General features: G+C 41.1%; 1 protein-coding gene and 1 long non-coding RNA gene across 3 annotated transcripts; both read right to left on the bottom strand.

The window, feature by feature from the left end:
• Positions 1 to 929: 929 nt before the first annotated feature.
• Positions 930 to 7,539, bottom strand: LOC143301917 (uncharacterized). Its single transcript, XR_013057864.1, has 2 exons — positions 7,428 to 7,539; positions 930 to 6,933 (listed from the first exon to the last, which is right to left on the bottom strand). It is a non-coding gene; the product is annotated as an uncharacterized LOC143301917 (long non-coding RNA).
• Positions 7,540 to 8,231: 692 nt separating this feature from the next.
• Positions 8,232 to 15,144, bottom strand: LOC143301942 (uncharacterized). 2 transcript variants are annotated; one of them, XM_076616400.1, is made up of 5 exons: positions 15,052 to 15,144; positions 13,642 to 13,777; positions 11,902 to 12,096; positions 11,117 to 11,197; positions 8,232 to 9,880 (listed from the first exon to the last, which is right to left on the bottom strand). In XM_076616400.1, exons 2-5 carry the CDS (start codon positions 13,724 to 13,726, stop codon positions 9,663 to 9,665), a joined length of 579 nt encoding a protein of 192 aa, XP_076472515.1. In that variant the 5' UTR covers positions 13,727 to 13,777; positions 15,052 to 15,144; the 3' UTR covers positions 8,232 to 9,662. The 2 variants fall into 2 exon arrangements, with proteins under 2 accessions (XP_076472515.1, XP_076472516.1); XM_076616401.1 differs by having other exon boundaries at positions 14,931 to 15,066.
• Between the last annotated feature and the right edge of the window lie 259 nt (positions 15,145 to 15,403).

Below are 15,403 nucleotides of genomic sequence, written 5' to 3'. Positions count from 1 at the left end.
ATGTGTCAGAACAACCTCCTGCAGTCTCAATCACCTGCAGACACTTCACAAAAAACAAAACGAAAACACATTTTCATCCAAAGAATGGGGGAGTAAAGTTATTGGGTGTGATCCCCTCCCACCCATCTCTCCCACCCTCTGTCCTACTGTCCGTTCTCCGTCTTCCTCCCATCCTACTCTCCCTGCCACCCCCATGCTCAGCCTACTCTCCCCCCCTTCCCCTATCTCGTCCTCCTCCTAATCCTCCCTCAATCTCTTCCCCCTGGCCTATCCCCCCCAACCCCCTGTCCTACTCTCCCTCCACCCATCCTACCCCATGTCCTAGTTCTCCTCCCATCCCCCCATTTCCCCCGTCCTACTCTCCCTTACCCATTCCATCTCCCTGCCTGTCCTGCTCTTCCTTTCCCCTACCACCCCATCTGTCCTAGTCTCCCACCCCTCACCCCCATCTTTCACCCGTCCTACTCTCCCTATTTTCCCCTCTCCTACTCTCCCTTCCCCCTACCATCCTACCTGTCCTAGTCTCCCATTCTCCCCTATCTCTCGCCTGTCCTACTCCCCCTATTTCCCTCTCTCCTACTCTCCCATCACCCCATCAATGTCATGGAATATTCATATGCTGAAAGAGTGAAGCTGTTTTCACATTATTGTACATCTCAGTTCTACAATACATACATATTTTCTGCATTTCTCAGGCATGAATGCATACACACTAAAAAACACCAGAGGATTTAAGGTAAAAGGAGAAGATGGGTAAGCAGGAGGAGTAGGAGAAGGAGGAAGATGGAATGTGGAAGAGAAAAGGAGGTGGAGATAAATGATGGAGAACAAGAAGTAGGAGGAGAAAGAGGAGAGAGAGAGAAAAAAAGAAGAAACAAAAAAGAACGAAAAACACTGAAATAAAAAACAAGAAGAAACGCACCACAGAACAGGTTTTTCAAATATTTATTCTAGTTTTTCATGATTGTGTATTATTTGTTGAATTTTCATCACTCTCTCACCCATCTTTTAATTCAACAACAACAAAAAGTTCAATCTACAATCCTTTACTACTACATGTACAACACAAAAACAAACTTTCAACATTTCAAAGGGAACAATTTTTTTTCTTTCTCCCCCAAAGAATGTTTGTGTTTCAAAAATTACCAACACAAGAAAGTTTTACAGGGAAGAAACTGGAGAGAGAGAGAGAGAGAGAGAGAGAGAGAGAGAGAGAGAGAGAGAAAGAATTGTATCATATCATTTTTTGTCACAAATTTTAAATATCTATGTGAAAATTGGTCTGCTCTCCCTGCGGAGAGGGAACCTCCACCCGCCACCCTTTTTATTTGTCTGTTTTTTGGGGGGGGTTTAATTTGCAAAATTTTTTCTTCATATCAAAATAGATTTCTCTATAAAATTTTGCCACAAGCAACCCTTTCTTTGTTGTGGGTTCTTTTACATGTGTGCAGTGCATGCTGCACATGGGACATCAGTTTAGCCCCTCATTCGAAAGACTAGCACCCAGACCATCACTCCAGGTCCAGTGGAGAAGGGAAGTAAAAATTCTGATCTGTACAGGATTTGAACCTGTGGACATTTACTTCCTAGTTGAGCACATTACCACTGGGCCATCCCTACACTGTACACATGCATTCTTACATTTAAATGAGTTTCAGTTTCTTAAAGAAGCGTCACTGTGTGTGGAAAAAACCGTATATGCTACACCACATCTGCCAGGCATATGCCTGTCCAGTAACAAGACCCAATGTGCTTAGGCCTTGAGTGCAAGTATATATGTATTTGTGTACCTATCAGAGTGTATTTCTTCCAGACAGTTTTGCCACAGGACAGCACTTGTATTGCCATAGGTTTTTTTTTAAGTGCACTGAGCGTGTGCTGTGTTTCTCATCCAAATGATTAGACACTTCTTCTTCTTCTTCTTCATTCGTGGACTGCAACTCCCACATTCACTCGTATGTACACGAGTGGGCTTTTATGTGTATGACCGTTTTTAACCCGCCATGTAGGCAGCCATACTCCCGTTTTCGGGGGTGTGCATGCTGGGTATGTTCTTGTTTCCATAAACCACCGAACGCTGACATGGATTACAGGATCTTTAACGTGCATATTTGATCTTCTGCTTGCGTATACACACGAAGGGGGTTCAGGCACTAGCAGGTCTGCACATATGTTGACCTGGGAGATCGGAAAAATATCCACCCTTTACCCACCAGGCGCTGTTACCGAGATTCGAACCCAGGACCCTCAGATTGAAAGTCCAACGCTTTAACCACTTGGCTATTGCACATGTCAGACACTCAGTTTGCTTTTCCAGTCAAACTTGGAAGGGTGAGACCATGGTTTTGAATCCAGACCCTTACAGACATTGCATTGGCAGATAAGCATCTCTTAACCATTCTGCCACCTTTCTCCCCAGCCTAGATAATGATTTAAAATCAATCAGAATCAGTGTTTGTCATGTACAGATTATACAAGAAATAGTCTCATTTTACTGACAGGAAACAAATCAGTATTTACATGCCATACATAAAGAACATATATATTCATAAGATCAAAGTTTTTAGATTCCATGTAGCCAGTCATGAAATGTGTGACATGTACATCATTTTGGCTGACGGTTCATTCAGCCAGTCATGAAGTGTGTGTCATGTACCTCATTTTGGCTGACGGTTCATTCAGCCAGTCATGAAGTGTGTGACATGTACCTCATTTTGGCTGACGGTTCATTCAGCCAGTCCTGAAGTGTGTGACATGTACCTCATTTTGGCTGACGGTTCATTCAGCCAGTCATGAAGTGTGTGACATGTACCTGATTTTGACTGACGGTTCATTCAGCCAGTCATGAAGTGTGAGACGTGTACCTCATTTTGGCTGACGGTTCATTCAGCCAGTCATGAAGTGTGCGACATGTACCTCATTTTGGCTGACGGTTCATTCAGCCAGTCCTGAAGTGTGTGACATGTACCTCATTTTGGCCGATGGTTCATTCTGCCAGTCCTGAAGCGTGTGACATGTACCTCATTTTGGCTGACGGTTCATTCAGCCAGTCATGAAGTGTGTGACATGTACCTCATTTTGGCTGATGGTTCATTCAGCCAGTCATGAAGTGTGTGACATGTACCTCACTTTGACTGACGGTTCATGGTAGCTGCTTTGGGATGGCAAGTATGATAATATATTGGAAAGTACTTTTTGATCCGCCTCACAATGGCAAGATTTATGGAAAAGTTAGATATCAACACTCTTTTCAATTTCTTTTCATTTTCAACTCTGTAACTGATGAAAAACAAAACGCACCAGGATTCTAGCCAAACAATCAATATTTTTTTGCTGCGTGCTATGTATGATATCCTTGTGACAAAATTAGAAAACTCCTAAGTTAACACAAGAAACCCTGGATATGATAGCTACTGAAATAAATATGAAAGAGAAGAAATAAAGGAAGAAAGCACACATACACTAAAAAAAAAGAAAAAAAAGAAAAAAGAAAAAAGGGAACATACCCACTTCACCCTCTTCAGTAAATACAAATAAATGCTTTAAAAAAAAATTTTTTTATCACCTCACGTTCAAAACAATGTGACCTTATACTGTGTGCTACTGAATACTGTTCCTTTCTCATGAGGGAAACAACAACACACACACACACACACACACATGCGCGCACACACACACACACACTGAGTCACACACACACCACACATACACACACACACACACAGTCACACACAAAGTGTCTGCTGCAAATTTTAAACTATGACTGTATGGTGTGCCTAACTACACACATGTACCACTTACATGGTTGGACTAACATACAGAGTGATATACTCATTTTGAAGAGAAACATGCTAAGTTTATGCCATACTTGTTCTGAGCAAGTTTAAACACTTGACAGTAACAGGTGATGACAATTGTACCTAATGTGATTACAAACATAATAAAAAGCACAATGTGTTTGTGGGGTATAACACACACATACTAATCAATATATATGTGAGTATAACACACACATACTAATCAATATATATGTGAGCACACACACATACACACACACACGCACGCACATTCACACACACAAACTGCATATGGTACATTCAGTATAATCAAGCTGACGACATACCAGTGACAACAATAAAACTGCTGATAACACCGTGAATACAAAGGCACGGCAATACATGCATGTTTGTAGAAACCTACCAAAAATGTGTGAAACATTTAAACAAAAAGAAAACTTCCAAAGAAAGAAATACAAAAAAACCCCAAAAACATGCTAACTGTAAAACATCGCACAGACAGACACAAACACACACCATTCACACACATATACAACACACATGCTTTCACACACATGCACTCACACCCACACACAAAACAAAGAGTGTCAATTCACCTTTCAATGGGTTTTCCTTTCAAAACATGTGACCCACAATGTCTTACATCTACAATTAGTTTACATGTTCAACAACTTCTTGTGTACTTAATAAATGGAAAAAAAAAAAGAGAGGAAAACATGCAGGACAGCACAGCATTCCATTCACAAACAAGTAAGTGCACACACACACACACACAGAGGTACACACACACAGAGGTACACACACACACACACACAGAGGTACACACACACAGAGGTACTGAAACACCGGGTTGTTACAAAGACTCACTTTGTTCATACAAGTGAGTCAATAAATGTTATATATCTATATTTATATCCATATCTATAGAGAGATGCATTCCAGCACAGTATTCCATACACAACCAAGTATGTGCACACACACACACACACACACACACACACACACTCTCACACAAAACTGATGAAGCTGAAAAAAAAAAGCCTATCAGTTACTGTGATGGTGGGCAGAATGAAAGAGATGCGTAGGTGAAGATGAATTACACATCATAAACATTACAACTACAGGTCAGTTCAAATGTATATTATATGACCCAAATAAAATGTACACATTCAAACAACAAGCTAAAAACAAACATAAACTAACAATGAAAACATTGTTGGTAACATGTACATATTTGATACATAACAAGTTAGTATCATACATACATAAACTAAAAAGAAGAATGGAAAAAAATCCCAACATTTGGTGACACATTCAATGAACACTCAAATAATCTCAAGGAAACGACAAAGAAATACACATCTTATCAATCATAAAAATTCACAAACATATTACTGGCATCCTAAAATTCTCTGAATGCTCTGATTATAAATTGTCTAAACATCAGAATCTTGTGTACTTCAAGTCATTCTGCAATTAAAATCTGTGTCAACATATTTTCATGAACAGCGTATTCCATGGACAGAATCGGAAGAAAAAAAAAATAAATGGAAAAAAAACAAACCAAAACCAATGCTCTTACCAACTGATCAGTTTTTGTCACTGATAGAAAAAATCCTACAGATGTGTGTAAATAGACAGTATGAGTTATGTGCTATATGCTTATTCTTATACGTGTGTATGCATGTGTAAGAGCATGCAAATTTGTGTTTGAGTGAGTGAGTGTGTGTGTGGGAAGGAGAGCAGGGAGTGGGAGGGTTGGGGTGGATGGAAGTAGAGGGCAAAGGGGGCGGGGTATGTGAACAAGAGCACATGTGATTCAGATATACAAATAAAACAAATCTCATACAACAATTAACTATCTGCAGTATCCATCTCACCTTGGAACTAATTTACAAATTATGTACAATGCTCAATCACATGCTCTCTATTGTCTGGTTTGCCTGCTTCATCCATTCAGTCCCTTTAGCGCATACAAAATTCGGCTGCCCGAATCGACCTCAGAAAGAAAAGATCACACAGAATAAAGTACAAGATCAGCACTCTATGTTATAAATGTATTCATAAATCTGCCCCTTCCTATCTCTGTGGCTGCCTTCACCTCTACACTCCATCTTGCTCTCTACGATCGGCTTCAGATCCACTCTGTTCACGCATACCCAGATTCAAACACTCCACTGTTGGCCGCCGTTCTTTCTCTGTCTCTGAACCTTGCGATTGGAATGAACTTCAGGTCTCCGCACTTAGCTCTTTCAAGTCTGGCCTTAAAACCCACCTCTTCCCAAGACAGCCTTCCTTCCCTGCCTCTTCCTTGTCTTCAGTTTCTCCAATTTTTAGAGTTATGCATGCTTGTGAATGACTGGTGTGAAAGTGCTTTGATTTGTCTCTGCGAAATGTTCAGCGCTATATAAATATCATTATTATTTATTATCATTGTACAGGCCACCTATTGTTCACTCCCACACACCGCCAATTCAGCATGAAACACTGTTCACTGAATTTTCCCATCTTCACAATTAGATTTATCTGATAATAAAGTATTGAAATTCTTCAAAAGACAAAGCAAAAAACAAAACCTACCAAAAACCAAAGCCATCCCCCCACCCACACCCCAACCACCCCCCAAAAAAACACAACAAAAATAACACCAACCACCTAATGTATATTGTAAATTAACACAAATCCAATAATGATTCATTTCCAACCCATTTTTAATCCATTTTGATAAAGTTTTCTTCTTAAATTTGAGCAATGTTATCGGCAAGCATTTTAGCATCCACAGCATCCTCTTTTCAAGATCTGACCTGTTCTGGTATTTTCGGATCATTTCAGTACAACTCAATTTCTCTCCCCTCTCTCTCTCCTTTGCTTTATGTCTTATATCATGAGAATAATGATGATGTTGATGGCACATAGTGATGATGGGAATAATATGATAAATTAAATAAATGTGTTACATTGCTGTAGCTTGTGTACAACCGGATATGAAGCCATTTTTTGAAGCGTGAACACAATTGACAATTTGTTTTATTCCAAAACATTATGTACCAATAATACTATTCATGGTTACCTAGTACTCAGAAACAATTCTGGGGGAACACTGACCAACCAAAACATATTCTGGGGGAACAGAAACCTGGAGGAATAGACCAACCAAAACATTTTCTGGGGGAACAGAAACCTGGAGGAACAGACCAACCAAAACATTTTCTGGGGGAACAGAAACCTGGAGGAACAGACCAACCCAAACATTTTCTGGGGGAACAGAAACCTGGAGGAATAGACCAACCCAAACATTTTCTGGGGGAACAGAAACCTGGAGGAATAGACCAACCAAAACATTTCTGGGGGAACAGAAACCTGGAGGAACAGACAAACCCAAACATTTTCTGGGGGAACAGAAACCTGGAGGAATAGACCTACCAAAACATTTTCTGGGGGAACAGAAACCTGGAGGAACAGACCTACTAAAACATTTTCTGGGGGAACAGAAACCTGGAGGAATAGACCTACCAAAACATTTTCTGGGGGAACAGAAACCTGGAGGAATAGACCAACCAAAACATTTTCTGGGGGAACAGAAACCTGGAGGAATAGACCTACCAAAACATTTTCTGGGGGAACAGAAACCTGGAGGAAAATAGACCAACCAAAATATTTTCTGGGGGAACAGAAACCTGGAGGAATGGACATATCCAAAACATTTTTCTGGGGGAACAGAAACCTGGAGGAATAGACCAACCCAAACATTTTCTGGGGGAACAGAAACCTGGAGGAATAGACCAACCAAAATATTTTTCTGGGGGAACAGAAACATGGAGGAATAGACCTACCAAAACATTTTCTAGGGGAACAGAAACCTGGAGGAATAGACCAATCAAAACATTATCTGGGGGAACAGAAACCTGGAGGAATAGACCAATCAAAACATTTTCTGGGGGAACAGAAACCTGGAGGAATAGACCAACCCAAACATTATCTGGGGGAACAGAAACCTGGAGGAAAATAGACCAACCCAAACATTTTCTAGGGGAACAGAAACCTGGAGGAATACACCAACCCAAACATTTTCTAGGGGAACAGAAACCTGGAGGAATAGACCAACCATTTTCTAGGGGAACAGAAACCTGGAGGAATAGACCTACCAAAACATTTCTGGGGGAACAGAAACCTGGAGGAATAGACCTACCAAAACATTTTCTGGGGGAACAGAAACCTGGAGGAACAGACCTACCAAAACATTTTCTGGGGGAACAGAAACCTGGAGGAATAGACCTACCCAAACATTTTCTGGGGGAACAGAAACCTGGAGGAATAGACCAACCCAAACATTTTCTGGGGGAACAGAAACCTGGAGGAATAGACCAACCAAAAACATTTTCTGGGGGAACAGAAACCTGGAGGAATAGACCTACCAAAAACATTTCTGGGGGAACAGAAACCTGGAGGAATAGACCTACCCAAACATTTTCTGGGGGAACAGAAACCTGGAGGAATAGACCAACCCAAACATTTTCTGAGGGAACAGAAACCTGGAGGAATAGACCTACCCAAACATTTTCTAGGGGAACAGAAACCTGGAGGAATACAAACCTACCAAATAATCTTTCTTGTGGGAACACAGACCCGTGGGAATATAGACCAGGTCCCCAATCTGTCAGCTGACAAGCATCATAGTAAGAACACCACCATCATTCTGTCCAACCAAGCATCACTGTATATCTTTGCTGTGTACACTAATGCATATACGCCTATGTACCAGACACAATTAAATGTTACATGGCCATGGTTTTGTGTGATATAATAATAAATAACAAAATGGAGAAGAAAAATCAAGTATAAAAAAAAATAAATTAATAAAAATCGGGGGGACCAAACAAAATTATCTTTAAACACATCCCTGATTTAAGAAGAAAAACACAACATAAACCCCTCATACACACATGCCAAACTGCATGATACAGTTCACTGCACTGAAGCTATGCACAGATTCTCCATCTACGAAAACAAACCAAATCTCATCACTTAATCAAGGAGTTTTCGCCCTTCACACCCTACAGGTGCTATGAATTAACAAACGCATGATGTCACTTGATAACGGAACAACGTTCAAAAGCAGAACTCGCTTTGGGCAAGCCCAACAACTTAAGGAAGTTATGTAAGTACCTATTCTAACGGAATACAATAAAAAATCTCATTTTTGTCGCTTCATTGACAGACGACTGATCACTCAATCAAACACAAGCAAACCACTGATCAACCTCACATAGTAAGCTCAATAAAACTGGAGCTTGCTTTATCTTAAAAAAAAAAAAAAAAAACGAAAAAAGAAAACAAAGACCTATATCAATAGAAAGACAAAATAATAATAATAATAATAAAACACCGCAAAAGGCATGATTTTGGCTCTTTCAGTCTTTGGTCTTTCATCACAAAGCAAATTTCTTGGCGGTTAGAAATGTCCATCCCACCTCTTCCTTTCCACTGCCTCTCACCCCATCCCACCCGCTTCACACACATACACCACACACACAGACACACACACACACACACACACACACAGACACACACACACACACAATTTCCACGTCTAAAACCCAGCAGCCGATTCCAACAAACTGTGCAGCCAGTCATTCAAGCTGAAGGAAGAGAAATATTTCTTCAGTCCAGCTCTCACTCTCAGTGTCAATCCCTCAAGCAGATGCAAGAGAGACACTTTTTCACCACCACCACCACAACCCACGGCCCCCTCACTCCCCACACACCCCTACCACCTCCCCCCGCCGGCCCCCCAACCACACACACACACACGCATGTCCATGTCCAAAAACCCAGCACAGCCACCAATTCCGACACCTCTCATCATCAGTCATTCCAGTGGATGGAAGCCAAGTATTTCTTCAACTCCACGGCTGCGTCGGCCATCAAACTCTCACTCAGAATCTTCACCAGGTCTCGAACCCTGGCCTCCGGGTGTCGGCGTTTCCACATCAACAGCAGCTGGTAGATGTACTCCCGCACATGATTGCTGTACTCCTGGTCCAGTCGCCATAGCGATGACTGGTCCAGCTTCACCTTCCGACCTGTGGACGACAAGAATAGGCACAATAGCTGAATGGTTTAAGTGTTGGGCTTTCAATCTGAGGGTCTGGGGTTCGAATCTTGGTGATGGCGCCTGGTGGGTAAAGGGTGGAGATTTTTCCGATCTCCCAGGTCAACATATGTACAGACCTGCTAGTGCCTGAATCCCCTTCATGTGTATACGCACGCAGAAGATCAAATACGCACATTAAAGATCCTGTAATCCATGTCAGTGTTTGGTGGGTTATGAAAACAAGAACATACTCAGCATGCACACCCCCGAAAATGGAGTATGGCTGCCTACATGGCAGGGTAAATAAAAAATGAAAAAAACGGTCATACACGTAAAATGTTACATGTCTGTCTCAGTGTTTATGTGTGCATGCCTGAAATCTGATTAAATGACACAGGAAACAAATGATGAGTGCCCAGTGGCAGCCGTCAGTCGGCTCTACCTAGGTAGGCAGCCTGTTGTGCAAATGACCCCGTGTTTGTACAGCGTTAAGAGCTTGGTCTCCAACCGAGGATAGGCGCTGTATAAGTATCCATATCAGTCAATCAATCAAAAGAAGAAATGAAATCAACAAGTCTGCTCATTCATAAGCCTTTTCTTTTTCATATTCACGACTACTCCAAAAAAACAGACATGCTAACTATACAAACAGTAGTGAATGCTCTTCAAACTCACGCCACACTGATTTCATTTCAACACAGGGTCAGAAGTCAAGGGGTTAAAGTGATAACAATCAGAGCGACTACAGCAAGGCAGAAGGAAGGCGGCAGAATGGTCAAGATGCTTATCTACCAATCAATGCAGTGTCTGTGGGGACATGGGGTTCAAATCCCAGCCTCACTCTTTTCTCCCACTTTTGACTGGAAAGTTAAACTGAGCGTCTTGTCATTCCGATGAGAAGATAAACGAAGGTCCTATGTTCAGTATTTACTTAGTGCACTGAAAAAGAACCCACAGCAACATAAGTGTTGTCTTCTGGTAAAATTCTGTTGAAGAAATGCACTTTGACACACACACACACACACACACACACACACACACACACACACACACAGAGATATGCATGCACTGAAGCCCTGACTAGTGTGTTGAATTTTACAGCAGGTCAGGCTTTCGCCAAGCAGACAGACCGGTACATGGTTTGTCTGAACACAGTGATGCCTCCATAAGAAACTGAACCTGAACCTGAACCTAGGACTGCAGAAGAGGAAAGAGGGGTGCTCACACAATCGTCTCCAGTTGCTCTGTTCATCACAGGAGTTGGCCACAAAACTCAGAAACTTCTTCTCTATCTGTCGCTCCAGGTCTGAAAGAAAAGCAAGGCATATGAATAACTGATGCGTGCGTGTGGATGTGTGTGTGTGTGTGTGTGTGTTTGTCTTGTGTGTGTGTGTGCTTGTCTGTCTGTCCGTCTCTGTGTAGGTCTGAAATAGAAGGATTTATCTGAACAAGTCATATAATCATGTGTTTTCGTTTTTCATGTGTATAAGTGCATGCTTTATGACTACTGCATTGAGTATTAATGTGTGTGTGTGCATGCATGTGTGTGAGCGTGTGTGCAAGAGTGCTTGCGTTTGTGTGTGTTCTTTCTTTTGATCAAGGTCTTTACACTTTAAATGGCATCAAATGAGGAAAAGAAAACAAACAAGCAGAAAAAAAACCCTTAGCAGGAATAATTGAGGAAAGCAGCTTGAATTTCACATAGAAAAATCTGTTGTGACAACGAAAAACAACAACAAAAAAACCCAAACTTCCCCACACCCCACAAAACCAACCCTCCCCCTCAAAAGAAAGTTAATGATAAATTGCAATATCTATTATACACTTCTGTACTTCTTTTTTTCTTTCCCTTACCAGCATAAGTGTAGAGGTAAAAAAAAAAAAAAAAAAAAAAAAAGTCCCCCCCGCACCCCCAAATCAACCCTTTCCCCTACTCCCCTAAAAGAAAGTTTATCATAAATTGCATTATCTATCATACACTTATGCACTTCTTTTCTTTCTTTCCCTCACCAGCATCAGTGAAGTGGTGTGACAAGTCCTCAGGGGGAGGTATCGGCCACAAAGCCTCATCGTCCACTTCACTGGCAGGGGGCCGCTGTCGTCGGCGGTAGCGGAAAGGGTTCACCACAATCACTGGCCACTGGGCGTCTGTTGTTGAACAGTTAAAGCGTGACTCCTGTAGCCTGCCAAGAACTCTGCTGATACCTGTGGGATCCAGAGGGTGGGGTGTGTTACACTGTCCACAATGCTGTTTTAACTCTTCCATCGCCATGTGGAAAACACTCCCCAGTGCCAAACATTTCAGAAACGATGCTCTCAGTTACAGGCTTCTGTTCATGTCAAAACAATACAAAGGACCTGTTCACTTCAAACCTGGTCAGGGGGCAAAGGTTAGTCACTCTTCTATTGGCGGGGAACCTGGCTCCAGCTGTCGAGCTTTGTTGCAATGTGAAAAATGGTCTTATCAATATGACCCCTCAATACTGACCAAAGTCACCTATGGCGGTGCACTGTCTAGTCAACTAAAGTCACCTATGGCGGTGCACTGTCTAGTCAACTAAAGTCACCTATGGTGGTGAAAGAGTTAATAAAGAAAAATCATAAGTTGATTTCTTATCAATTATAAGAATTCACAAACAATCTGAAGGTGATGTGATGTTTGTCTGATATCTAATTCATAATTCAGAAACAATCTTGAGATCATGTTATCTCCTTCATAAATGTATATTTCCTATAAGCTGATATCTTTCTTTTATAATCTTAAGTTGATGTTATCTTCATTACTCAAGTATTTTGATATCATATTCACAAACAGTATTAACTTGATGTTAATCCTTCACAAAAGTATTACATGTTTCATAAGGTGATATCTTATCTACAATCTTACAGCTGTGTTACTTTCTTTACAAAAGTAATTTATAAGTTGATATCTTCTTTGCAAACAATCTTATGGGGATGTTATCTTCTTTACAAAAGTATGTATAAGAACAACAACAAAGAAAAAATTATGGACCAGCCTCCGTGGCGAAGTGGTTAGCGTCACGGACTGATGGCTGGGAGGACGCGGATTCGAATCCCAGCGGAGGTGGGTTTTTCAGCTAATGGCTGGCTCCTACCCAGAGTTGAGTGTGCTATGGGCTTAAATGGGGAGACTGCGACCACACAGTCAAGTGTCATCCACTTCACGAATGCGTCTTTGGGTGTGTTGCTCTAATTACCTGACCAACACTGCAAGTGTCTGTATCTTCACAGGCCTGGTTAACGCAGGGATATCATTATGACAGGCAGCGTAGAGTACAGCCCTGTCAAGTAGTCGAAAACCAAAATGGACCTCCATAGCGACATCATCATCGTCATTGTCACCCTCCTCCTCCTCCTTCATCATCATCAATATATTATATAAAAAGAAAAACAGTCCCAAAGTCTGTGGCCTTTCATGCCCTGCTCTATTCTATGTCCAAGCAATAAAAAACAAACAACAGCAACAGCAACAACACTACACACACACGCACACACACACAAACACACATACATACACTGTACACACACACTGCAAATAATGCTGCATGAAACCAAGCAAAACATACCACCCATTCTCCAACAAAGTGAGAGAAATCTATCTTCCCATGCACCTACCCTCCTGCATCCCCCCCCCCCCCACCATCCCCCTAAACTCCACCCCATCCCAATCACACTCCTACCCCACCCTTGCTTCCAAACACACAGAGAGGAGGAAACAGACAGACATACTGTCATTTCCACTTGCTGGAGCAGAGGCACGGTCATTCACCAGGTCACCACTGTTACTGCTGTCTGACTGCTCGTCAGAAGCCATTTCATCATCAGTTATGACTCACTGTTGGATAATCAGTGCTCACAAACTTCTCTGTAACAAATTAACAACATGTCATTGTCACTTCTGACACAGTGTTGAAATATTACTGCTCACAAACTTCTTTGTGAACAAATAAACACCATGACATCATTAGTTGTTGTTTTTTCTCAAGGCCTGACTAAGCATGTTGGGTTACGCTGCTGGTCAGGCATCTGCTTGGCAGACGTGGTGTAGTTATGACATTGTTTTGGAATATTACTGCTCATAACCTTTTCTGTAACAAATCAACAGCCAGCCATTGTCAATTATGCCTCAGTGCTGGTATATTTCTGCTGACAAATTTTTCTGTCACAAGTCAATAAGTTTTTGTCAATTATTTAAATACCACAGCTCACAAACTTGTCTGTAACAATCAAGAGTATGTCATTGTCAGTTTGATACAGTATTTTGATATCACTGCCCACAAATCAAATTAAACTTCTGTGTATGTGTAACTAATTCAGTAATTGATAAAAAATGTCAAATCAAAAATGCTTGGTGATCAATGCATTAGTGACAATTTCAAATTTTGTTTTGGATGATTTTTTGGTTTACTTATGATTCACAACAACAAAAATCCAACCCTTTGACTGCTGTTGATGAGTATGCTCATCAATGAATGGTTGTCACTTCACTGAGATAAGATGAAGCTTACAGGTCAGGATGTCTGTCACCACTCAGTAATTTACTATCCATATCAGGACTTCTTTCTTGTTAGACTGTGCTGCTTTTGTTCAACAAAGTCAGTAATACCATTGATAAGTACACACAAACAAAAGTAGTAACTGCAATTCTAATTCATGCCACACTGACCTCATTTCCCTAAGGTTCAGCAGACATGAGTTGTTTTTTTGTTTTTTTTGGTTTTTTGTTGTTGTTTTTTAGTGACACCTCCTTGAGCTACTGAAACTGAAAACTGAAACTGAGGTTAAATGCTGCTTGAATGAACTGAGGAAGTTAATCAAATGACCATAAACTGGGCAGATGTTTTAGAGTTTGCAATCACTGGAGTTACGTAACTGCAGCAAAAAATTTACTGGATTCATATTTCAATGTTAGATAAACAGCTTTACAATTTTTCACACACAAAAATAATATTTTAGTCTCTGACAGTTCACTACAAGCACCACATAATGATAATGAGAATATGACGCTGAATGCTGACCAGTCGGAGTGACTCGAACACACACACACTGCAAACTGGAAATGGTCCCTGTATTCAGGCTATAAACAGGTGGTGAAACAACAGGGCAGCTCGCGTGTACATAAATATGTAACACACTCACAATGTAAATATCTCCGCAGTCAGCGTAAATATGATAACATGCACGTGATGAACTGAAACTTAGCAGAAGTTGGTCAAACCAAGGGGATTCCCAGTCAATGACGAAAGAATCATCTCCCTTGAAAGTTTCGTCTGCCACTTGCAAAATGACACATTTTCTAACTCCCCACATCCCCCCCACCCCCTCTCCCACCATTAGAAAAAAGAAAAAAAAGAAAGAAAAAAACACAGAAAAAGAAAGAACTAAGAGAAAGAAAAAAAACACACACACTGAAATGGACTCCAGAATAATTTGCATTCCTCTTTAAGTTGTGAAAACATATATTTCGGCATGTTTCAGTTGACACGGTTCC

This window comes from Babylonia areolata, chromosome 28 (genome assembly GCF_041734735.1).
Source record: "Babylonia areolata isolate BAREFJ2019XMU chromosome 28, ASM4173473v1, whole genome shotgun sequence".
NCBI lineage: Eukaryota > Metazoa > Mollusca > Gastropoda > Neogastropoda > Buccinidae > Babylonia > Babylonia areolata.
This window is presented reverse-complemented; position numbering and strand designations above follow the sequence as displayed.

What these genes read in the sequence shown, in the direction of transcription:
- LOC143301942 (XM_076616400.1), bottom strand. Translation starts at nt 13,726, where the DNA reads ATGGCTTCTGACGAGCAGTCAGACAGCAGTAACAGTGGTGACCTGGTG. An exon ending in TCCAGCAAGTGGAAATGACA is followed by an intron (nt 12,097 to 13,641) that starts GTATGTCTGTCT and finishes TGGATCCCACAG; the next exon opens with GTATCAGCAGAGTTCTTGGC. An exon ending in ACACCACTTCACTGATGCTG is followed by an intron (nt 11,198 to 11,901) that starts GTGAGGGAAAGA and finishes CTTTTCTTTCAG; the next exon opens with ACCTGGAGCGACAGATAGAG.